At 39.9% G+C, this 27,122-nt stretch overlaps 1 protein-coding gene across 1 annotated transcript in view; it reads right to left on the bottom strand.

Annotated features, from left to right (window-relative positions):
• Positions 1-27,122, bottom strand: part of LOC307161636 (uncharacterized protein) — a 125,791-nt gene that overhangs the window by 88,309 nt on the left and 10,360 nt on the right. Inside the window, exon 2 of the mRNA XM_079876496.1 lies at positions 21,302-21,445. Within this exon, the coding sequence (XP_079732622.1) occupies positions 21,302-21,440 (139 nt within the window). The 5' untranslated portion in view covers positions 21,441-21,445. The remainder of the gene's footprint in view (positions 1-21,301; positions 21,446-27,122) is intronic.

Consider the following 27,122-nt stretch of genomic DNA (forward strand, 5'->3'; position numbering starts at 1 on the left):
AAAAATCAAGCAATGTGCGTAGGAATGGCTCAAAACGTCGGACACTACGGAGCTAACGTTAGCTATTGCTAATAAACATGTTGCCCTCCTGGACAAACCGGTCTCTGATGTCCCAACAACCGTTCATTTTTCGTTTTTCAATTACGGGTTAAAAAAGGAAAAACGAATGGACACAAAATAGCCTACATGGATCGTTTGGACAGAATACGAGACAGAGTTCTTTATTAAATTCATTAAAAAAAAATACTAATAATTAGACTATAGGAATACTGGATTCTAAATCTCAAAGAAATGCCACAATCAAAACCTCGGAGCAGAAATGAGGGCGAAACACCCAGAAACTCCATGTGTCGTTCGCATTATAAGGGTCTTTCCCTGCCATTAATGCTTGGATAACACGCCACGTCTCCTTCCATTAATAATAATAATGTCTAATGCGGTGGCTGTGATATTATATAAACCAACGTCAGTTGGCGTGATTTTTGGAATGACTTATCGCGAGAGAAAAAAAGGACGTTTTAGTCGCATAACATCGGTTAATGGAAACGCCGTCATTTCGCAATAGTTTTTTATCGATATTTAGATAATAGCGCAAAACACTTGCGCAAATCTGTAATGGAAATGCGGCTAATGAAGTGTTAGCGTCAGATATAGGAGAAAACCAGAAGTAGTTACATTTAACAAACACTCACAGTTTCACTAAACACCATCTCTCTGGCACGACACTTCAGTCACAGTTTCACTAAACACTATCTCTCTGGTACGACACTCTTACTCAATTAAATAAAGGCGAAACGAACAAAGTTAAAGAGAATCACAATCAAATGGTACGAACGCGAAGCACAAAGGCATAAAGCACAAAGTCAACGAGGTGCAAAGGCAACCATTGTGTGTCAGGGGCGGTCCTTATATCCAGGTCAGGTGCATAGCAGGTCCAATGGTTAACAGAGGTAACACCCATCTGAAACACAAACTTGTCTACACACAGAGAGAGAGCGAGCGAGAAACACCCACACACAAGGACACTTGATAAAAACACACAAATATCTCAAGGTCCTAACACATACATACATTGGAAGCTATAAGCTCAAAATATTCCCAGATAGGGGAAGTCTTCCTTTTTTTGGCTGTTGCCATTGCTCTAAATATAAATAAACCCTTCACCAAACACCAACACCCTATCTGACACCCAAAGTGAAACGCGCACGTGATTGGACAGAAAGTGAGGCTTCACAGAGAATGTCTAATAAGGGGAGAACTTCCACTCTCGGTACACTTCCGGCTTCTGAATTGGCTGCAGTTCCACTCTGGCTCCACATGAGGGCGCTCACAGGACGAGTGCAGAATGAATGGAGGTCTAGGGCCCCACAACCCCACGGGCCAGCACTGGCAGTACGAGCGGTAAACCAAGGGTAACGCGGTTTGACGCAATTGACTGGCGACTCCCTCACACGTCCTTGGTTAAAATCGCAATTTTCTCACGGTTTACAAATAGTTGGAAACATTTGGGATATTGTAAGTAATCAAATAAACAAAATATATAACAATGGCCTAGTGGTTTTTTATTTTACTGCAAAAATCTTAAATAGTGCACCTTTAATCTTGTGTTCTGTCTCAGTACCCAGCTGGTGTGCCCTGGTCGGCCACTAGAGGGCACTCCTCCTCTGACCTTTGCCACTCAGCCATGAACTTCAGTCCCCATAATCCTTTGCCTGGACTCGTCATGAATTATTGCATTCACCTGTTTGTCATTATTGTTTGTCTCAGCCTATTTATACCATGTTCTCTCAGTCATTTCTCATCGAGGTTTTGTAGTTGTCACACTGCACGTCTGAGCGCTCTCCCTTGTCTCTTGTGTTTTTATTGTGGATTGTTTGCAAGTGTTTTGACCCTTTGTCTGGCATATGACTACGATTCTGGATTTTCCAATGAAGCTGCGCTTGGATCTCACTAAAGTCTCAGAGCGATCCGTGACGCGTTCCCCTCCCAGTCTAGGGGTCGGGAGAAGAGGTAACGAAGGAAAAGAAAGTATGATAACGTAGAGATGTAAAAATATGTGCAGAACACACTTCAGCCTCAGTCTCAGAGTGAAAACATAACACAACTTTAAAGGGGGGGTGAAATGCTCATTTTCACTCAATCTCCTGTTAATCTTGAGTACCTATAGAGTAGTATTGCATCCTTCATATCTCCAAAAAGTCTTTAGTTTTATTAAATTTATAAAAGAAAGATAGGCTGTACCCGGAAAAACCCGGAAAGACTCGGGTGACTTGAGGGTGAGCGGCGTGTGAGCAGCGTGTGAGCAGCGTGTGAGTTAACAATTTTGCGCAGGCCTGCTGAGAGGGAGCAAAATGCCAAAACCGACAAAAATAGAGGCGAAGCAACAGGCAGATTCGGCGGCGGAAGAGGACTATGTAAGCCTCAGTCGAGTCACGGAACTCATGGAGCAGCAGAGGGTCATGTTCAGGGAATTAATTCAACAACAGCAGGAAAACTTCAAAGGATTCATAAAACTCATCATGGAATCAACAAACACCCGCATGGATTCACAGTTAAAAGACATTCAAGAGCTAAAAACAAGCCTGCAGTTCACGCAAGGTGAGGTGGACACTATAAAAGAAGAGAAAAGGAAACTCACTGAGCGCACGGACACAATACAAAACGATTTCTATAAAGTATGTGACAATCTGCACGTCATCACAGATAAACTGGAGTATCTGGAGGGACAGAGCCGCAGAAAAAACCTGGTCTTTGAGGGAGTGTTGGAGTCGCCTGGGGAGACCTGGGCTGACGCAGAGGAAAAAATCAAACAATTGCTGAGGGTGAAACTACAACTACAACACCCGGTGGAAATGGAGAGAGCCCATCGCGTAGGGAAACCTGGCGGGAGAGACTGGCCGAGACCTATCATCGCCAAACTACTGCGTTGGAAGGATCGAGAAGCAATCCTGCAGCGCGCTAAACAACTCAAAGGAACGAAAATCTACATAAACGAGGACTACACGGACTCCATTAAAAGGAAACGAAAAGAGCTGATGCCGGAGCTGAGAGCTGCCAGGGAACGGGGGGACATAGCCTTCTTGCGATATGATAAACTCATTGTACGTCCGCGAACCAGTACACTAAATCAAGTTTAAACACCGGGAAAACGTATGGATTTTGGTATGTAAAAAAACATAATTTCACATGTCCTGTAATATACTGTATATACTCATACAATGACGTCCAATCATACTTCATATGCTACTGATGGCAGTGACCTAGGATTACAGCAAAGGATTTTGGACTGTGAGCTCTTAGAGCTGAAAGCTTCAGAGTACACCGAACATAATGCACTGGACTTGGAAGATCAGTTAGACCCAGATAACCGGTTCTTAACATCTAACGCAATTAATTGCAAATACTACACTGAGAATGAATTTAACATCTCTGTTAAAACAGAAGGGAAATTCTCAATTATCCATTTCAATAGTAGAAGCATGTACGCGAATTTTGACGCAATCAAAGAATACTTAAAACAGTTTGAGCAACCATTTAGTATCATTGCATTATCAGAAACATGGTTTAATGAGGATAGAGGCATTGTTTTTGAGTTAAACAATTATACATTAAACTATGTAAACAGAACTAATAAAGGGGGAGGAGGAGTTGCTATATATGTCCTCAAGAAATTTAAATTCAAAATATTGGAAAACATGACAGCATCAATAAACAATTTGCTTGAATGCTTATCAATAGAAATTATCAATGAAAAAAAGAAAAACATAATAGTTAGTTGTTTATACAGGTCACCAGGCTCATGCGTGGAAATATTTACAAATTGGACGGAAAAAACATTCTCAGAATTGAGTAATAAGGTATTATTTATCTGTGGGGATTATAACATCGATTTGATAAATCCAAATAAACATAAGACAACTGATGAGCATATTAATAGGATGTACAGTATGAGTTTATACCCGACTATCACAAGACCTAGTAGAATAACAACGCACAGTGCTACCCTCATTGACAACATTTTCACTAATAATATGCAGTTCACAAATACCAGCGGTCTAATGGTATGTGATATAACGGATCATCTGCCCATATTCACGGTGTATGATGATAATGAGTTAGATCAAAAATCACCTCAAAAATATTTTTATAAACGAGCAAGAACTGAGGACTCAATTTACTCACTCTATAGGGACTTAACAAAACAAGATTGGAACGAGGTATATAACAAGAATGATGTAGATAGTGCTTACGATACTTTCATGGAAATTTTCAGTGTAGTATACAATAAAAACTGTCCAATTCAGCAATACAGTAAAAACAGAAAAACGACAAAATGTCCGTGGCTAACCAAGGGTTTACAAAATGCTTGTAAGAAGAAAAACACTCTATATAGACAATTCATTAGACTAAGAACCGAGGATTCTGAAAGTAGATATAAAACATATAAAAATAAACTGACCAATATATTAAGGAAGGCTAAGAAACTATATTATGCCGATCTGTTGTATAAAAGCAAGAACAACATGAAAGGGGTATGGGGAATACTAAACACTATAATCAAGGGTAATGCAACAAATAATTCATATCCAAACTATTTCACTGATGGGATCAATGACAATCATAATATGAATGATATTGTGGAAAATTTTAATAGTTTTTTTGTAAATGTTGGACCGGATCTGGCAGCAGAGATTCCGGAGTGTAGTAACAACGAAATGGAGTCATTGATAGACATTAATTCAAAAACGATGTTTTTGTCTGGAGTAACTGAAACAGAAATAATAGATGTCGTTAACGGGTGTAAGAACAAATCGTCTACAGACTGTTTTGATATAGATATGACATTAGTTAAACAAATTATATATAGTATCGTGAAACCATTAACCTACATATGCAACTTATCGTTTCAAATAGGAACATTTCCAAATAAAATGAAAATTGCAAAAGTTATACCTATACATAAAAATGGGAACAAACACATCTTCACCAACTATAGACCTGTCTCTCTGCTCCCCCAGTTTTCCAAAATCTTAGAGAAACTTTATAACAGTAGAATGGATAATTTCATAGATAAGCATAAACTAATTAATGAAGGTCAGTACGGGTTTCGAGCAACAAGGTCAACTACAATGGCCATCATCGATGCAATAGAAGAGATTACTAATAGCTTAGAGGGAAAGAAACATGCAGCTGGAATATTCATTGACTTGAAAAAAGCATTTGATACACTTAATCATTCTATATTATTAAAAAAATTAGACAGATATGGCATAAGGGGAGTGGCTTTGAGCTGGATTCAAAGCTATTTAACTGGGAGACAACAGTATGTGAAGATGGGGGAGTTTACATCAGGTTATTTGGACATTGGTTGTGGGGTCCCACAGGGATCTGTCTTAGGCCCAAAGTTGTTCAATTTATATATTAATGACATTTTTAATGTGTCTAAATTATTAAAATTAGTGATTTTCGCAGATGACACAAACGTCTTCTATTCCAATGACAATTATAGTACTTTAGTAACTAACATAAACTGTGAACTAAGGAAATTAAAAACATGGATGGACATTAACAAATTGTCCCTCAACCTAAATAAAACAAAAGTAATGTTTTTCGGTAATTATAATAGAAAACCAGACTCAGTAAATATAGACGGTGTGGTTTTAGATACAGTATTAGAAATTAAATTCTTAGGAGTCACCATTGACAGTAAATTAAGCTGGAAACCACACATAAGACACATACAAGGTAAAGTCTCCAAAAGTATCTCAATCATTAATAAAGCAAAGTTTTTCTTAAATTACAATGCATTATTTTTGTTATATAGTTCATTAGTTTTGCCATATCTAAACTACTGTGTAGAAGTTTGGGGCAATAACTATAAAAGCTCATTACACCCCCTTGTTATACTCCAAAAACGGGCTGTAAGAATTATACATAAAGTAGGATATTGTGATCACACTAATATATTATTTCTGCAGTCTAAACTATTAAAAATGCATGACTTAGTTGATTTCTCTACTGCCCAACTTCTGTTTAAAGCAAACAAAAATGTGCTACCTGCAAGGATACAAATGCTTTTTGCACGCACAGAAGGGGGATATAACCTGAGGGGGTGTGATAACTTTAAGGTTCAAGCAGTGTCTTCCACTAGGAAAAGTATGTGTGTGTCTGTATGTGGAGTGAAACTCTGGAACAAATTGGGGGCAGAATATAAACAATGTCCAAATATTCATCATTTCAAATCAAGATATAAAAAAATGGTATGGTCAAAGTACCAGAAGGAGGAAATGGGTACTTGATTGCTGTTACAAAGTGCTGTGTACTTTAAAGGTCAGATCTAATTAATAATGAAGTATATTGTGGTTGTTACTATTATACTATTGCAGTTGTTACTGCCACTGTTATTGCTATTGCTGTTGTGTTGTTATCATCACTATTTTAACTTTAAACTTCAAATGTAAAAGTGTAGAATTAATACCAAACAATCTGTGGATTATTCTTAGAATCAAACTCAATCAATTCAGACAGAGGTATTGCTATTGATGCTGATGATAATATAAAGGAATTAAATTCTTAGAAGTAAAACATGCACATATCTATGTACTCCGCATTCAACATAACCCGTAGTATAGGGCAGACATGTGGGGGCCGGCAGCTCGAGGAAACCCTCTTCTGGCAGCAGACTCCTAAAATTTGTCTCTTTTAATGCATAGTATAGGACACTTAACAAATGATGGTCTGGTTGCTCGGGGGCTGCTCCCCTCTGGCAGCAGGTCCAGTCACAGAAAAGAAGGAAAAGCCCCGAATCCCTTTTAACACATATCATTAAGACTATTCTTGTTATCATGAGCATCAATCGGTCTGAGATTACTGTACCTTTCATGAATAAAAGTGGAGTATTTTATGTACCATTCAAACACTTTGATACAGAGTAATGCTATATGGGTTGTAATGGTGATGATGAATAACGGTAATGCCAACATGGTAATGAATTCTGTATGGGAGACAGAAATAATACACCGGTTGTAGCGTGTGAGATACTGTAAATGTTGACCTGGTATAATGCAGTGTCGCATTTGTTAATATGTAACCAACTCGGTTGATAGTTGTTTTGTAAAATGGTAAGAAATATGCAGTGTTGTTGTCTATTGTTATTTGGGTTTATGAACAGGGGTGGGAGTCAATAAGCTTGTCTTCTTCCCACTCCTTTTCGAGCTGTAATGTAAATTATTTTGTCTTTTTTTTTTTTCTCTTTTATTATGTATATATATATTTCTGTTTTTCTTTTCTTTAGCTCGAAATAAAATATTCAAATCAAATAAAATAAAAAAAACCCGAGCGTCTGGAGGCGGGCCGTGTGGGCGAAGCCAGAGCCATAGAGAGAATCCGTCGATCTGGGCTTTGTTTATAAAACATTCATCGTCGAAATGCAGGGAACAAACAGTCTACACAGCTACACAACAATCTGCATCCACTGTTCCTAATGCTGGGTTCTTTGGGAAGCTTTCCCTCACATCCAAAAACACACTTTGGAGACACTATGCAGCGCTGCCGATGATTTCCTGATGAAGCGCGTTGATGTGCGCGGTCTCGCTCTCCTCTGGTCGACGTGTGCGCGGCCGCGCTTTTCCGGGAGAAATGCTCATATAAGGAGTTCCACTTTGGTCTACGTCATTAGATCCACGGTCGAAAACAAAACAGCCGAAACTTGTACCAACCCGGAAGTAAGATTTTCGGCACAGAAATTCTCCGTTATTCGTCCAAAATATTTTTTAAAAACTTTGGCCATGTTATGCATGAGAATCCATCTCTTTAACACTGTAAACAACTCTGAATACATGAAACACCATTGTACCCCCCCTTTAAGGAAAAGTAAAAGTATTCATTTCCTTCATATATCAAAAAGGCTTAACAAAAGATGGGAATAAATCTTCAGGAGAGAGTAAGGCCTAAAATAATAAACAGAAAAGAAGCAACACAAACTTCCCTAAGCTTCCTCTCTAACCAGAAACTGTAGAGAAAAAATTAAAAAAAAAAAAGTATATATATAAAAACATAAAAAATATAGCTGCAAGCAGCAATACGGGGCCAAGCCGCTGTAGCACAGTAGGGCTGTTGCGCAATGTGGAGCCAGAAGAGCAAAAACAGCAGAAATAGAATGTACATGAAGAACTGATGGGTTCAGAAGTACAGATGAAATCAAAATGAACAGAAGTTCTGATGAGAACGAACACATAATGTAGAAAAAAAAACACTTATTTCTAATCCCAGTGTAGGAAACATTAGTACAGCTCTTATCCAGATAATAAAGGAATTCAAATGACAATTTTATACACAATTTCAAAGTTGCCCCAGATAGGACTCGAACCCACGACCAGAATGGTTCGGGATTCATGACACATGGTTGAACAGATTGCGCCACTCAGAGGATGCGTTTTACAAAGATGCAGAGGAGAGGATTCAGTGTAAGAATAAGCACACAAAATCATGTTAATGAGATTAGCATGCTAAGATAGATTAATGCTAATGTATCTTATGGTTATCCTGATAGCTGAAGAGCCACATTAGAAAGAATGGCATCTGGTTAGCATGCTAACCAATTATTTTGCTAAGCTAACTAGCATAAGGCAAAAAATGCAGGCTAGGTCAACTTTGAAGATGAATATCTCGGGAACGGTAGCGAAAATCAAAAATCTGTTCACTCACTTCTGTGCGGCTTGGTCCAAAGAACATCTGATCAAACTTTGGGCAAAATTGAGCAAGATTTGAAAGAGGAGTAGCGAAAAAACTGTTTTTCATTTGTTCCAATATGGCGGACAGTCACATTGTTGGAAAATGACAAATGAGATGTCGTCGGAATCGGCATAAGCCAAAGAACGTAGTGACGTAAAGAAATCAAAATTTGAACAATGTTTTCAAGAGTTATAAGCGTTTTTGCAAAAGACCTTATATCTCTGGAACACTAGGTGGCGCTGTGCTCAATCTTCTCATGGACCTTCAGGACATTGTGTCGATTATCCATACTAAATTTTGTGAAGATATGTCAAATAGTTTAAAAGTTATTGCAAATTATGACAAAATTCAAAATGGCGGACATGTGGTTCATCCGATCTTGGATAGTTCAGAATCCACGGATTCGGCATGATGCAAGGAATCCATAGATACCACATTTATGATTTTCTGACAAACTGTTCAAAAGTTATTGGCCAAAATAGCAATTTTCCAGATCTCATGACCCGTAGGTGGCGCTGTTCCCAACTTTGGCATGGAACCTCAGATCATGCTTCTGATGAAGTGTACCAATTTTCGTTTCGATTGATCAAAGTTTGGCCGAGATACAGCCTCTTAGACGATTTTGGGTGGACCTTGTTAAGTTTGCAACATCATAACTTTTGAACAGAAATGAATAAAAAAAATCTGTTCACTCACTTCTGTGCGGCTCAGTCCAATGATCATTTGAGCAAATTTTGGAGAAAATTGGACATATTTTGAAGGAGGAGTAATGAATAAACTGAATACTGTACTTTTCAAAATGGCCACTACTGTAATGGGCAGAGTCTTAATGTAAGGTATTGGTTGTGATCATGATGATGAGAGGAATCAGATGTATTAAGTTTCATGTCTCTAGATCAGGTGTCACCAACCCTGCTCCTGGAGGGCTACTGTCCTGCAGACTTTAGGTCCAACCCTGTTCCAACACACCTGCCTGTAATTATCAAGCAACCCTGAACAGCTTGATTAGCTGGTCCAGGTGTGTTTGATTGGGGTTGGAGCTGAAATCTGCAGGACTGTAGCCCTCCAGGAGCAGGGTTGGTGACACCTGCTCTAGATCATGGTGGTGGCGCTATAGAGTTGGTCCTAGAGGCTCAAAAATTGGTCCAATTACTATTCATTAGCATCACTAGAAGTGTACCAAATTTCATAATTTTCCTATGTACGGTTCATAGGGCTGCCATAGACTTCCATTGGCGGAATAATAATAATAATAACCCCCAATTTCCACCAGATGCGGAACGGCTCCGCTGCGTGACAGCTCCGTGTTCCGTCGTCCGTCAATACCCACCAGGTCCGGATTTGTTGCGGAACGGCTGCGTCCATGACTGACAGCTGAAGTCACGAGGACCCACGAGATCTCGCTAATTCACGTATGATCGCGCGATATATAGTTTCTATAAACAGAACGTTATGAGGAATGGCATATTATGACGTTTTCAAGGTGTAGTGTAGGGAAATATGATCCGCCATGATCACGGTGTATTTTATTTAGAAAATTAACCGGATCTTTTATTTTGTTTTGGTTTGTTCTGTTTTTTTGCTCAACTTCCTGTCCTGCGCATTCTGCCCTGTAGTGCTGCGTAGCTCTCCGGCATCCGGCAAAAATAGAAGCTCTGCGTATCTGCTCCGGAGGGCTGCGGATCGCCGGAGTCGGAACGCAGCTGTACCGCATTCAGTGGAAATACAGTCATTGACTTTAATGGAAACCTATTGACTCCGCTGCTGTGCCGGAGCCGTAACGCAGCTGGTGGAAATTGGGGGTTAGAAAACTAACGGATACAATAGGGGCTATCCCCTTCGGGGCTTGGCCCCTAAAAACACACTCGATCCCTACATTTCCCAGATAACCATAATCAAGTGAACAGAGCTAATAAGAAGTTATACAATACATTTTAATTACCAACAGAAAATGAAGTAAATGCCTCCTTTCACAATATCTTTTAGTTATCCACAGGTAAAAAGTCAACACTAAAATGATAAACTGGCAAGCCAACTAACCGTTGTTGGCACACAGCAAATGAGCGTAGGTCTCACACTCAACACACACACAAAAACAGAATTAAAGACAATTATGACAAAAAATCAGTCAAGGCAAATCAAACACAGACACAATAGAATTTTATCAGAGAAAATACAAATAGAGAATATCAGCAGCCTAAGCAAACAGAATATTAATATGCACTGTGTCAATCAGCCAAAGGCTAGATTTAAGGCTTTACAGCAACTTACATTGCGAGTGTGACAATATTGTGTGTGCATAGAAAGAATTCATCGACAGCCGCTCAAAAAAGAAAAAGAAAACAGCTGCTCTACTCCTGAGCGCTACTCCACTGTCAGTGTTAGGCTATATAAGTACAGGCGTTAGGCTGTTTTTTTTGTGTTCATTTCTATTTCCTGTCGCTGTGCATGCTCTTTAATATTTGACAGTGAACAGCCCAATAACCCCTTTATTTTAAGGCTTAGTTTATGTCCCATAGATCGGTCCGTTGCATTGCGAATGAAAGCAGTATCAATAATGTCAAATAGCCATGTGATGTGCAGTCAAGTTCGATTGTGTGTGTATTCTGTTTTAACGAGTGTTCTCGCTGATACACTTGTAATTCGTGGAGTTTAAACGAGTTTTATAGACATTTTTTTCTTATTCAAAAGTGTTTGACAACTTCGCATATCGCAGAGCATGAATTTAACCCTTTAAGCATGCGCAATACTGTATGTTTCAGATAGTAGCCAATTGCAAGTCTAAGCACATGAATCGGATATGGGTCACAATTTAAAGAACGTGTAAACAGACAGTCTAGACAACAAATCAGAATTGGGCATCAAGACCTGCAGTGTAATCGAGGCCAAAGAGACCTGGAGTATCAACAACAGTTACTGGTCGACCATCAACTTCACCAACTCTCTTTTCACAAACTGTCGTGACTGAATCTTGTCTTAATTCACTGACAAACTCATCTCTTCCCAGAATACTGTTTCCTGTTGCACTCTTCTCATTTCCTGTCTTCCTGATCAGAGCAATCCTCAGACACTCCTGATCATCTTGTTCATCTTCAGCACCTGAAAATCACAGCGGTAGAAAGAAAACTTAGTGAAATGAAGCTCAGAACTTTAACATTGTTATGTTGGATTGTAGAAATTGCAGCTGAATGCTAATTATGAACTGAAATAAAACTTGTCAAGTCACTTCCAATAATAATAATAATAATAATAATAATAATTAAAGCTGCAAGCAGCATTTATCGGGGTTCAAGCAGTTAAGGCCTTTAACCCCCTGAGGTCGGCTATCGCGCCGGCGCGATAGGCTCGTTTTTTTTCGTATGAGTGCAAAAAAAAAATAAAAAAAAAATATTAATTTTTATCTTATATGCTTGTGTTATACATCAATCGATCCTGTTTAGTGTGTATTTTTTTTGTGTATGCTCATAATAAAAACAAAGTGTTGTGCTTTTCGCCAAACAAAGAAAAATAAACATGATGCGAGTTCTGCCTACTCTCCGTCAGTGAAGTCAATTCTGAAACGCGTCCGAAAATGAACTGTAACTCAGCGAATACTCAGTCAAACAGGCATACAGTCACACAGGCATGAAGCTTGAATTATCTTCTTTCAAATGAAGTAATTTTTATAAAAAACAAATATTCACAGTTTATATAATATGTATGTAAAGAGAGAGATGTCAGTCGTTCTCATCTCAGCTAATTAAGTTTTAATGTGACTCCGCCTACGGAGACCGCGCTATTCAAACGCAAATGTGAGGCGATCCATACAAACCTGTGAAACGCCCACATCCGCTGGATAAGGCCGGTGAAACACTGTATGCGTGGCGTAAGCGTCTCAGCTGCGTGGCGTGTCCGTTTTTATTTCGGCTCCCATCCATGTTAACAGTTTAGAGTTTGCATACTGCCTGTGTGAGACGCGCGTCTCAGGCGCGGCACGAGCCACGTGGAAAACGCGTGCATTCTAGAAATAGAACCGACGCCTATTTTTCACGCGACACGCAAGCGTCTTGGAAGCGTTTCCATGCAAAATTGAATAGGAAAATCTGTTTATTTGTCATTTTGACACGAATACATATTAATAAATGTCCTTTTGATTTTTAAAAGTGTCTAGGTTTTGACATAAATGCAAATATAAATGTAATTTTACAAAATATGATCGATTTTCAAATACTGCTGTATTGAATGAAAAGCTTTTAGCAAACTCTATTGCTATACTGAGATGAGGAATATATACTGTATGTGTTTTGTCAAAAATAAAGTCATCAACTAACTAATGAATCCTTTACTTTGAAATACGTATGATAAAATGTATACTTTAGTTTTGAAAGACGTTGACTAGTTTTGAAAAGATTATAAAGTATGTATGTGCATGCATATATATATGTGTGTGTGTATATATGAAGAGTTCAGATGCAAAAGCCTCTAAATGCCATCTGAAATTTTCTCCTAGAATGATCATTTTTATGAAGCTTGTATATTTAAGTTAGCTATAGGTGACACGTCACCTGAATGAATGGCTCATTAAGTATGCAGGGACGTAGTCTCACCAGGTGTGAACTACTACATATGCATGATGCTGTTGGAGCGTTTACGCCCCATCCGCATATTGGCTTTCCAAACTAAAAGTGTTTCACAAAACTAAAATCAATGTATCGTTTTTTTGTGGATGATTAGGCAGGATGATTTTCATATCATTTTGAAGAAAAAACACTAGGCGATGAAATCCATTAGTCAAAAGTCTTATTGCCACATATTTAGTATGTGTTTTGTGGCCTTATTTCAGAAACTTTAGTTTTTAGTTTTTTCAATAACCACGCATAAACATTATTCTCTCAAAAATGCAGACATGTACATTCTTGTTGCTCACATATTATGGTAGCCCTGTTTGTGCTAAATAGTGTGTAATTTTTTTTTGCCATTAATATGTTTATAAGCAACTGAAAAAAGCACAAATGTCAGGGCATGTCAGAACATCTCAAGGACCCCAAAAACACCCCAGACCCCAGAGGGTTAAGCACAAAAGCATCAAAAGACATCAAGTTTTATTTAGCAAGCATGTAACCACTGATATAATAGATGGAAAAGAGCATTTACAGCCAATATAGGCAATGTACCATAGGAAATATATTGTTTTCAAAGCTTTTCGACAGTTATAGCGCCCATCATGATTCGTTCTGCTCGGCCTCCCTTAACCATGTCTTATAGGTGCACAATCTTCATTGGCCGAAAACTCGAAAACTAAGCATGCTTGAACACTCATGCACACACATTTTGTTGTAGATATAGATATTAAATGGAATAAATGATAGGTAACAAAATTATTATTGCAAATCTCCTCTACACCATTTTCAGGTTTCACATTAATCATTAAGGGGCAGAATTGTCGAAACTAAGAGCTCAGTACAAATGAAGCGAGTTATAATAATGATTTTCATGCAAGTCATTTTATATTGTCTAAATATGAATGCCAAAGTACCTGTGAAAAGACTTTATTGATAAGTAGAATGTCCAGGAGAGGGCAGTAGAAGACCACTTATTGGCTCACTTTAATTTTAAACTTCTTGGTTTCCACCAATAAAGCAAAGCAGTTTTTCCATGTTAACTTCATGAAGCATGCTTACACGCGCGCGCGCACACACACACACACACACACACACAAATATGTTTTCAATGTTTTTGGGATATGTTATTGAGAAAATATATTTAATTGTCTATAGGCATTTCTTTAAACTTCATCATAATCATAATTAAAAAAAATTATGCCCCTAAATAGGCTACGTACAAACACCATTTCACCAAGGCACAGCGGCCCCCTCAGCAGTCAGCAGCAAGAAAAAAGAGAAAAAAAGCACGGACTTACTAATTACGAAACTTAGATGTGGTTGAACAGGTGAAACAGTCACAAATTCTCCTGGAACCAAAACATTAAAGGAGAACTCCGGTCAATTTTAACAGTGAGCTCATTTTTTTGTACATTTGGAGTGCTGTCAATACAGAGAACAACGACAAAAATCGGTGTTGCCTACACCGTGTTATCCTCTTTTTAAAATTTGCACCCTGTTGACTTCAATGGGGCAAGTTTTAAACCTGCTTTTAGCCTCTCAATATCCTTGATGTGTCATTACAAGTGCACAGGTCATGTGAGTGATTCCTTCGGAGTGAACGCGGGTGAATCTGACTGCAGTAGATGTGAAAGATATGAATAAAAATTGTTTATTCAGCCAGCGCACATACCTGTATTTACATCCTGTTTTCGATCGAAGTCCAAAGTAATCGATTGTCGAGTTCTCGACAATCGTTGTTCTCTGTATTGACAGCACTCCAAATGTACAAAAAAATTAGCTCAATGTTAAAATTGACCAGAGTTCTCCTTTAAACTTCAAAACAAAAGTTTGCGCAGCTACACAACTATTTACACAAATATATCCTTCTCAGTAGGCTACGAGTTATGAAGGAAGAAAACAGCATCGAAAGTTGATGGTTTCAGCGCCGCCCTCTGATTACAGTGTTGTGTCTGAAATAGCGCGCGCAAAACAGTTTTGTAACATGATATAGGCTATGATCAAATAAAAATGATTCATATATCATTTAACAAATCTTTAAGCATGTGCTCCCTTACGCACTATTTCGGTCACAACACCGCAATCAGAGGAGGGCGGCTGAAACTGCGCAAGCAACCTACTTTCTCTCTTGGGTGCTCATATAATTACGATAACACTTCATCCTCGGTATGCATTAGACATGGGCTTTTGCAATTTAAGGTACTTCACATGCTCCATCTTTCTAGGAGCAAGCTGGCTAAAATGTATCCAGGGTCAGACGCAACATGCCCCAGATGTAGTCTGGATCCAGCAGACCTGAGTCACATGTTCTGGGAATGCCCCAGATTAATCAAATTCTGGGCAAGCTTTTTCAGAACGTTTTCATTTATATGTAACAAAGATCTTGATCCCAATCCTCTGACTTCCATCTTTGGGGTAGTGCCAGAAGAATTGCAGCTAACAACCAATCAGATAGAGCTCATAGCTTTCTCCACATTATTGGCTAGACGGCTGATTCTTCTCAGTTGGGAAAAGGCATTGCCACCATCTTACAAACGCTGGGTTGCTGAGGTGATGTCGTGTCTTAAACTTGAGCATCTTAAATACACTATCCGAGGTACCTCTGCAAAGTTTTATGGGGTCTGGCAGCCCTTTTTATCTTATTTGAATCTTCATTGGCCAGTATAGTATAATCAGTACTATTATGTGTATTATTTACTGACTTGAGCAGGGGGACCTTGCGTGCGCTGCAGGATTTTAATTCATGACGGCGTAGTGTGTTACTAATGGTTTTCTTTGAGACTGTGGTCTGTGGCAGCTCTCTTCAGGTCATTGACCAGGTCCTGCCGTGTAGTTCTGGGCTGATCCCTCATCTTCCTCATGATCATTGATGCCCCACGAGCTGAGATCTTGAATGGTGCCCCAGACCGAGGGAGATTGACCGTCATCTTGAACTTCTTCCATATTCTAATAATTGCGCCAACAGTTGTTGCCTTCTCACCAAGCTGCTTGCCTATTGTCCTGTAGCCCATCCCAGCCTTGTGCAGGTCTACAATTTTATCCCCGATATCCTTACACAGCTCTCTGGTCTGTTTGTTTGAGTGTGTGGACAGGTGTCTTTTATACAGGTAACAAGTTCAAACAGGTGCAGTTAATACAGGTAATGAGTGGAGAACAGGAGGGCTTCTTAAAGAAAACCTAACAGGTCTGTGAGAGCCGGAATTCTTACTGGTTGGTAGGTGATCAAATACTTATGTCATGCAATAAAATGCAAATTAATCATTTAAAAATCATACAATGTGATTTTCTGGATTTTTGTTTTATCTCTCATTCCATCTCTCACAGTTGAAGAGTACCTATGATAAACATTACAGACTTCTACATGCTTTGTATGTGGGAAAACCTGCAAAATCGGCAGAGTATCAAATACTTGTTCTCCCCACTGTATATGTATAAGCATATACAGTTTTTCTAAGTTATAAACCCGAACCCAAGGCTATTCATTAAACATTAACCCGAACCTGACCCGAAACCCGTGAGCTTTTAGGGACCCGTCGGGCTCGGGTCTGGTAGCAGACCTCTACACTGGACACTTCTTCTGCACCAATGCTTACACACCCTTGTGTACCCCTCATATTTGAGCCATTGTCATAGCTCTGCCCCTACAGTTAGCCAACTCCAACCCAAGGTTATCCAGCACCCCAGTCAGTGTTTCTGTGAGGCCTTTGCCAGTTGTGTCCTTCACGACTGTGAAGCCAACAAAAGACTCATTGATAGTGGCATTCTTGTTGTCGTCTGTATGAACATACAGGATTATTACGGAGGCCAGCTCCTGCTTTGAAATGTCAGGTGTGCAATCCAACTTCACTTCAAAGTACTTGGAGGCTTTGAGCTGGGCACAAATTTGACCTAGTACACATTCAGAAATTGAATCTAAAAATTAATTTTGAGTGCACCAGGAAAGATATCCTGTGGTTTCTTTAGAGGCTACCTTTCTAAGATGCTCTGCTAGTGTGACAACATATTGTGCTGTGACATCAAGGACACCCAGGAAATTTCCATTTTTAGGATCTCCTAACTTAGCATTCTTCCCCTTCAGTGGCAAGCATTTATGTGATCAACACTGGTTTCATGATGCTGCAGCATTTTTTGAAAGACACTGAAAGTTATTGTACCCCACCACAAAGTGTGTCAACAACTCTAGCTCCACCAAAAAGCTTACACGCAAAACAATACACTTTATTTGTCCTTTTGGAGTACAGTAACCAATCCCACTGCACTTTTTCTCAATTGGACATTGAACGAAAACAGTATGCTTTGGAAAAACACTGTCTACTCTTGTCTGATCTTGGATTCGGCCCATCAGGACATTTCTGTGGGCCATTCTCAACCATACACTGCCTAAATGAGTCCCCAATCTGGTGTGGTGGTGGCCAGTCAGATGGATCTTTTGAGTAAGGCCTTGTCTCAGCCCTCTTCACCTCTCTGTTCCATTTCCACCTCCCTCTCCTCTTCACCTCAATGTTCCACATTCTCTTCCACCTACTCTGAGCAATGCCTGAACTTTGTATTTTGGAGCACTTCTTGCATAGTTTTTTGCCCCTTTACACGATGACTCGCTTGCTTTAGTCCTCAGTTGTAAGTCACTTTGGATAAAAGCGTCTGCTAAATGACTAAATGTAAATGTAAACCTCATCTTCACCTCTATTTTCCACATTCTCCTCCAATTCCTCCTCAGTGGTGAGTGGCTTTCCATCTCTGTCTGCACTATTTTTTACCCAAAAAGGACAGTGAATAGGTTGGTCAACAGAACTTCAGACCATACTGGACATTTAGTTTTGTGTGGTCTAACTAATAGAACTCCTACCTGATGTCATCACCGGTCTCATCTGTACTTGATTTTCCATATTACTTTTTCCATATTAATAATATTAAGAAATTAATCTGTTGGTATCAAGTGGCTCCCCTACACTTCCACCTAATGTTACACCTACTTGTTGCCTTCCCCTGTCTTTCCTGATCCACCATCCTCACACCTGAAATGAAATGAACTCACTGTTAAATATAGCAGCCTAAATTCAATTCTTAAATCAGCCTAGTGATGGCATCAGATCTCTTGAAAGAGTCCTGGCAGAAAGCGATGCATATGTAGTGTAACAACGCCCAGTTCCAGGAATGCACTAATATTTTGTTGGTTGTACCAGTTTGCAACAATTATTAGTTAACACTAAGTTGTCAACATTTCGGAAAAAATAATAATTCGTCGTTCCACTACATCCTTATGCATCGCTTACTGCCAGGACTTTTACATGCTTTTCCCAAATCACTGAAGTGACCTCGACGTCCGGGTTAGCAGTAGCATGAATCTGCCAGCTCTGTGTAGTAATGGTGTTGCGTGATCGAGATCGGCCCATGAGTAAACCGCTGTCTAGTATTGCTCTGAGCTGAAAAACTTTGCGCTGCGCAGCTCAAACAAGTAGTGTGGTTTCATTCTGCTTTCGTTTGCCGTGTGCCAGGAAAAAAAGGTCGCAAAATGAGACCATTTACTCGCAGTCTAGAGCCCTGTATAGTGCTGTATTTCTGCTTTACATGAGCGCCACCTACGGTCAGAGCGAATTTGTGTATTTTTGCATTGATCTGAACTGACAAATTAGACATTCCTGTTGGTTGAACAAGTTAATAGATATCAATCAACAAAGTGTCCTGTGCTCATCACACCGGCTATAGGTGGAGAGGAGAGATTTGGCTATAGGGTGATGTGTGGCTAACTTACACAGAAGAGACTTTGTTGCTCAGCACATGAAAATTAACTACTTACTGTGATCTCAGACTGTGCTTAAGTGGTTTCTCCACTGCATGGATCTTCATGTGTAGATTCAGGCGACTTTTAATAGAGAAACTCTTTCCACACTGATCACACGTGTGCGGCTTCTCTCCAGTGTGGATCATCTCATGTGTTTTCAGATATGCTAAATGACTGAATCTCTTGTCACAGTGTGAACACTTGTAAGGTTTATTTCCAGTGTGGATCATCTCATGTCTTTTCAGATTTGCTGACAGACTGAATCTCTTGTCACAGTGTGAACACTTGTAAGGTTTTTCTCCAGTGTGGATCATCTCATGTCTTTTCAGATATGCTAAATGACTGAATCTCTTGTCACAGTGTGAACACTTGTAAGGTTTATCTCCAGTGTGGATCCCCTCATGTGTTTTCAGATTTGCTGACAGACTGAATCTCTTGTCACAGTGTGAACACTTGTAAGGTTGTTCTCCAGTGTGGATCCTCTCATGTTGTTTCAGATTTGCTGACAGACTGAATCTCTTGTCACAGTGTGAACACTTGTAAGGTTTTTCTCCAGTGTGGTTCATCTCATGTGTTTTCAGATGTACTGATCGACTGAATCTCTTGTCACAGTGTGAACACTTGTAAGGTTGTTCTCCAGTGTGGATCCTCTCATGTGTTTTCAGAGATGATGGCTGACTAAATCTCTTGTCACAGTGTGAACACTTGTAAGGCTTTTCTCCAGTGTGGATCCTCTCATGCGTTTTTAGATTTGCTGACAGACTGAATCTCTTGTCACAGTGTGAACACTTGTAAGGTTTTTCTCCAGTGTGGATCATCTCATGTGTTTTCAGATGTTCTGATCGACTGAATCTCTGGTCACAGTGTGAACACTTGTAAGGTTTCTCTCCAGTGTGGATCCTCTCATGTGTTTTCAGAGATGATGAATGACTGAATCTCTTGTCACAGTGTGAACACTTGTAAGGTTTTTCTCCAGTGTGGATCATCTCATGTGTTTTCAGATGTGCTGAATGACTGAATCTCTTGTCACAGTGTGAACACTTGTAAGGTTTCTCTCCAGTGTGGATCATCTCATGTGTTTTCAGATTTCCTAACAGATTGAATCTCTTGTCACAGTGTGAACACTTGTAAGGTTTTTCTCCAGTGTGGATCCTCTCATGTGTTTTCAGATTTGCTGACAGACTGAATCTCTTGTCACAGTGTGAACACTTATAAGGTTGTTCTCCAGTGTGGATCATCTCATGTGTTTTCAGAGTTGATGGCTGACTGAATCTCTTGTCGCAGTGTGAACACTTGTAAGGTTGTTCTCCAGTGTGGATCATCTCATGTGTTTTCAGATTTGATGGTTGATTGTATCTCTTGTCACAGTGTGAACACTTGTAAGGTTGTTCTCCAGTGTGGATCATCTCATGTGTTTTCAGAGTTGATGGCTGATTGAATCTCTTGTCGCAGTGTGAACACTTGTAAGGTTTTTCTCCAGTGTGGATCCTCTCATGTGTTTTCAGAGTTGATGGCTGATTGAATCTCTTGTCGCAGTGTGAACACTTGTAAGGTTTTTCTCCAGTGTGAATTCTCTGGTGCAGTTTTAAACTGTTTGCTGTAGTAAAAGTCTTCTCACACTCAAAGCACATGTACTCTCTCACACCAGTGTGAATTTTCTGATGCATATGTAAATACAGCAGAAGTGAAAAACTCTTTCCACACACAGAACATAAATGTGGCTTCTCCTTCGTATGAACTGTCAAGTGTGTCTTCAGGACTGATGCCCTAAGAAATGTTTTGTCGCAGTGATCACATGAGAACGGCTTTTCTCCAGTGTGGATCCTCATGTGTTGATTACGATTTGCTCTGTCTTTGAAACTCTTCCCGCATTGATCACATGAGAACGGCTTCTCTCCGGTGTGGATCCTCATGTGAACATTAAGGTATGATGATTGACTGAAACTCTTCCCGCATTGATCACATGAGAACGGCCTCTCTCCGGTGTGGATCCTCATGTGTTGATTACGCTTTGCTCTGTCTTTGAAACTTTTCCCGCATTGATCACATGAGAACGGCTTCTCTCCGGTGTGGATCCTCATGTGATTCTCAAGATTTTGTTTGCTTGTGAAACTCTTTCCACACCGAGTGCAGGTGAAAGATTTCTTGTCTCTTCTCTCCTCCTTCACTTCACTCAGTTCTTCACTCTCCTCCTTCACTTCACTCAGTTCTTCACTCTCCTCCTTCACTTCACTCAGTTCTTCTCTCTCCTCCTTCACTTCCATCAGTTCTTCACTCTCCTCCTTCACTTCACTCAGTTCTTCACTCTCCTCCTTCACTTCCATCAGGTCTGACATGAAAGAAAAAAAATATTAATTTTAATTTTCAGTACATCAAAATAATTAACCGAGAGAAATATAAAGTGAAAGGACATGAAAGTGAGCCCTGATGTAATGGTAGAAAGAGAACAACTGCTATAAAATTTTATGATAATTGAATGCCTTTTTATAAATTGATTATATGTCCTTGAATCTTTCCATGATTGTGAAGAGGTGGAAAAGTTGGCGTCAAAATTGAATTGATAATTTGTATCTGCCTATTAGACTGAAAATATTTGGGTTCATCAAAAGATGAATATGACGGAAGAGATCAACATTTCAGCTTTTATTTCCAGGTATTTTCATCTGGATCTGATACACAACTTAGAAGATATAACCTTTTGTTTGAACCCAACCATTGCTCATGTGACCAAAAGTATTGGAACATGTGACTGGCCGGTGTGTTTTGTTGCCCTGGTGTGTCCTATTACATTGATTATTCAAACAATAAATAGCACTGAATGTCTGCGCTCAGTTTCAGATTTTGATTTTGCCTGTGCAGACTGCATTTATAGTTAGACGTGTAACCAACATGAAAACCAGAGAGCTGTCTATGGGTGAAAAACAGGTAATTGTGAAGCTGAGAGAAGATGGAAAATCAATCAGAGCCATTGCACAAACATTGGCCATAGCCAGTACAACCATTTGGAATGTCCTGAGATTAACCTTTACTAAAGTGATGGAAAGGCTAAAGTTTGGAGAAAAAAATAGGATCTGCTCATGACCCTAAACACACAAGCTCATCTGTGAAACACGGTGGAGGTAATGTCATGGCTTGGGCTTGCATGGCTTCTTCTGGGACGGGCTCATTAATCTTCACTGATGATGTAACACATGATGGCGGCAGCAGCAAAATGAACTCAGAAGTGTTTTGTCTGCCAATTTACAGAAAGATGCAACCAAACTGATTGGGAGATCTTTCATCATGCAGCAAGATAATGACCCAAAACACAGTGCCAAAATAACAAAGGAGTTCATCAGGGTCAAGAAGTGAAAAGTTGTAAAGACTGGCCAAGTATATCTCCAGACTTAAACCCTATAGAGCATTCATTTTACCTGCTGAAAAAAGAGACTGAAGGGAGTAACCCCCCAAAACAAACAACAATTGAAAAAGTGTGAAAGCCTGGAAAAGCATTACAAAAGAAGAATGCAGAAGTTTGGTGATGTCAATGGGTCACAGGCTTGATGCAGTTATTGCAAGCAAAGGATTTGCAACTAAATATTAAGTCTTATTCACTTGATGAATAAGGACCGGGAACACTTCCCATAAATCATGATGTACTTGGTACATCATAAAAAGGATGGCGTATATGCTAATGTTGTATGCTATGTCTCTCTGTTTATCCCGAGGTTTACCGCTGTCCGCCGGATCCAGGCCGTATCTAGATCTGATGAAGGACCAGCGCCAGGACACGATGACAATGCAGTCCTGAAGTGTCAACTAGTCTCTCCCCTGTGAAGGCCTCCTTCCCTTTACCTCTATACAGATACAACGTTGTCGGGATAATTCTGGTTTGCGTGGCTACGGCTACGCAGACGTGACAATTTCTGAATTAAAAATTAAGGCCCAACAAGTAGTTTGTTGAGGGTTGATCTGTGAAGGACTACACGTCTGCGCACATATATATTCAAATGTGCATACTTATCGACCGAACACGTGGTGCTCATGTGCGCGCAGTCTGCGTTTTTGTGGTTAGCGCAGAGAAAACGGATAATCGTTTGCTCTTTCGAACCTATTTCAGGGAGTGCGTTCTGGAGACACCAGGGACTTTTTGTGCGGATGGGCGGCCGGAACGCGTAAAGGGTTTTCTGTTAGAACAGTGTCGTGTTAGCGGCCCCTGAGTTAATGACTAATGATCTTCGCAACTTTACAGTTACGCTAATTTCTATTATCACTGTAAAGCTACTTTGAAACAATCCATACTGTTAAAAGCACTGTATAAATGAAGGTGACTTGACTTAAAACACAGTGGTCGAATGTATCAAAGGCTTTTTGTAAGTCTAACATGACCATGCCACAGAAGTTTCCATTATCTACCTCCTTTTTTATATAGTCAGTAAGAAACAGTAAACAGGAATCTGTAGTGTGTGATTTACGAAAGCCAGACTGGAACTCAAAGTAGGTTTTGTGATTTTAAGTAATTATCAATCTGTTCAAAAATGATCCCTTCAATTATCTTTGACAGACAACCGAGAATTGAGACAGGTCTATAATTACCAGGGTCTAGTTTACTCCCTTTCTTATATAACTGAATCACTCTGGCAATCTTGAGGTCATTGGGAAAGTATCCTTGTTCTTATCGACCTGTTTTGGTAATGCTCGGAGTAATGCTCGGAGCGGCATCCCTCACGATTCTAGATGGAATCGAATCTAATCCTGTGGCTTTAGAGACATCAAGCCTCTTCAGCTTCTCAAGAGCAAGTGCCTCCCTCACCAGTTGTTTTGTTACACTTTAGTGCATTGTTATATTATATTATGTTTTTTTTGTGTGGATGTTTTGGTGAGATATGTCTTCGCTAGATATGTTATATTGTGATTTTTGACTATTCTATATTATGTAACCAGGTGATTGTCACATGACTAACTAATTGCTGCTTAAAAAGACTGAGTGTGTTTGCTACCCACACCCTGATGAAGGCTCAATAGCCGCAACGTGTCGGTGTGCGGTTATTTGTGTAATTTTGTCAAGTCAAGTCATCTTCATTTATATAGCACTTTGAACAATTTAGATTGTTCCAAAGCGACTTTACAGTGATAATAGGAAATTAAAGCAACAGAGATTGTTTTGGCTTTATAGCAGCTCTATAATAAAGTTATTTTCAGCTAAAGTTAGTTTTGATTGATTCACTTCCGTCGCAACGATCATTAGTTATTAACTTAGGGGCCGCTAACACAACACCGTTTTAACAGAAAACTCTATGTTCTTTCTGCACAAACTTAAATGCGAACCCGTAAGAACTAGGGCTGTCACTTTACGTTCGAAAATCGATTGCACAATCGATTGGACCAACCGACGCAAGTTTCAAAAACGAAAATAGGGAATCGATTTTAACGGTCTTTTCTAGGAGCGCGTCCAGCTCGTTACGATATGCCCGCAGCGAACGCGCATCACACAGCAACTGCAGGCTCTGACAAACACGCATAACAGCAAATTATACTTCTGCATAATGCGTCTCTTTTTACTACAAAACTGTGAATTCTGCCGGTATGCAGACAGTCTCATGCATTCAGATACAAATTCGGGCTACGCGTCTACAATCGCCTACGTAGGTGAAATTTGTTTGACATTTCTAATCGTAAACACAGCCATGTTGAAGACTGAGGTAATGTTTTTCATTTATGCTATGGCAGTCCACTCTGCTTATTGTTTTTCGAGAATGTTGCACTCCTGTTTGTCACTGTGTACGAAACTTAATCATCAGAAATATTGCAGACTTGTGCGCGTCTCAAGCGCCCTCTTTACGTTCGTCCTAATGCCTGTTCGTTGTCCGTGGATTTGCCCATATTTTGCGTTTAAAATGGAAATGTCTTTACACATGGAAAATCGATTTTACAATCGATTCAATGAACACTTATGTCTCAAAAATCGAACAGGATTTTTTCACAAAAGTGACAGCCCTAGTAAGAACGCTGATGGCGTGCACATGCGTATTGCGAGTTCAGTCTATAGGTATGTGCGTTTGAATATATGTGAGCAGGTGTGTAGTCCTTACCTACAAACCAACCCTCAACAAACTACTTGTCTGGACTTAATTTGTAATACAGAATTTTAACCGCTTCCGCGTAGCCACGCGAACCGGAATTATCCCGACAACGCTTTATCTGTAGAGAGGTAAAGGGAGGGTAGGGAGGCCTTCACAGGGGAGAGACTAGTTGACACTTCAGGACTGCGTTGTCATCGTGTCCAGGCTAGGGGTGTAACGATACACGTATTCGTATTGAACCGTTCGGTACGAGGCTTTCGGTTCGGTACGCATTACAAACCGAACGATTCGGTGCGACCAAAATTTTGTTAGCAGTCGTGCTGACACCACAACGTTGCCCAACAAGCGGAACGAAACTGTGCTAAGCTTTTTTTGACTTCCTGCTCAGCTACTGTTCGGACGCTCTTGCTTACTGCTCCGCGCTTCTATACTTTTATATTTTATCTCCTTTTATCACCTAATTTTAACTACAACAAATCAGCACAGTGCTCAAATGACAAAGTTTGGATTACTACAAAAACGCAGAATTCTTTCACCCGACCAGCTTACATTCCGTGGAAAGGAAAACACAACTGCCTACATTCATACGGATAAGAGAGAAAACGCCTCTTCTGGTTCAAGAATCTACTTGCTGCACTAACTGCCACAGACTTTTACAAAGGATTGCAGTTCTTGAAACAAAGTTACTTACGGGACCACCAAACCAGATGGAGCACACAACAGAGCTTCGTCTTGGACACCCTCAGCATATAGCCGGTGAGTCCCATGAAACTAGTGCTCCTCGACAGGTAGAGAAACAAGCCGATCGACTTACAAATCGATTGCACAAACAGGGAGCGAGACCCAAAGGCACTCGAGACATCAGATTGTCACGAGCATCACATATTGCCGCAGTAGCATCCTCTACCCCAGATTCGGCTCTGACAAGGATTGCAAACACTGGTCTCCTACCACCGCCTATACATCTTGAGAACAGATTTGAAGTACTAATGAATGTAAATGAGGAATCCCCAAATGCAATGAATGTGATCGAATACAGACTGAATCAGCCAGACTGAATCTGTTGGGTCCCTGCTATGATAACAGTAACTTTCTTCTCAAATGTTTACAGAACAAGCGGGAACCGAGTGTGCCTGTATCTTTCTCTACTGCTGTTCTATTACAAGATAGAAAGTCTAAGGCCTTCAATCGCCGTACAGCAAACCCAACTAATCTGGTGCCTATCACACGTCAAACTAAGATTGCTGTGGGGACAAAAAGTAAGACTGTTAAGTTAGCACTTTTAAACATCCGCTCACTTAAAATTAAATCACTTCTAGTCAACGACTTAACCACAAACAACCTGGATTTTATGCCTGGCTAGAAGACAGCTGCAGTGCAACAGTCCTCAATGAAACATCCCCTCCTAACTTTACTTTTATGAGTGTCTGCAGAGCTGTTAAGAGAGGTGGGGGTCTAGCTGCTCTTTTTAAAGATATCTATCAATGTAAGCAAATATCATTTGGAAATTACCCATCTTTCGAATATGTGTTAAAAACTGTTGATCTCACACAGCATGTACATGGACCGACACACAATCGTGAGCACACTCTAGATACTTATCAGTAAGGGTCTAAACATTTCATCGATTGTTATTAAGGATGTAGCACTTATTAAGGATGTAGCACTGCCCACATTTCTGTATTTTCTTGATATATTGATCTCTCCTGCCACTGAAGCTAGATCTGTGTCTGACAAGAAGAGATGCTTAAATGAGAACACTAGTGTACTATTTATGAAGGCTATATCCTTAACACCAAGCATATCTGGAGACTCTGTTGATTTTCTCCTTGACTCTTTTAACTCCACAACGTGTTAAAAAGTGTTTTAAAGTGTAATTGATGATATTGCTCCTGTTAAAGTCAGGAAGAAGAGTGGCAGACAAAAAGCACCTTGGAGAAACTC

Source organism: Squalius cephalus, assembly GCF_949319135.1.
Source record: "Squalius cephalus genome assembly, chromosome: 7".
NCBI lineage: Eukaryota > Metazoa > Chordata > Actinopteri > Cypriniformes > Leuciscidae > Squalius > Squalius cephalus.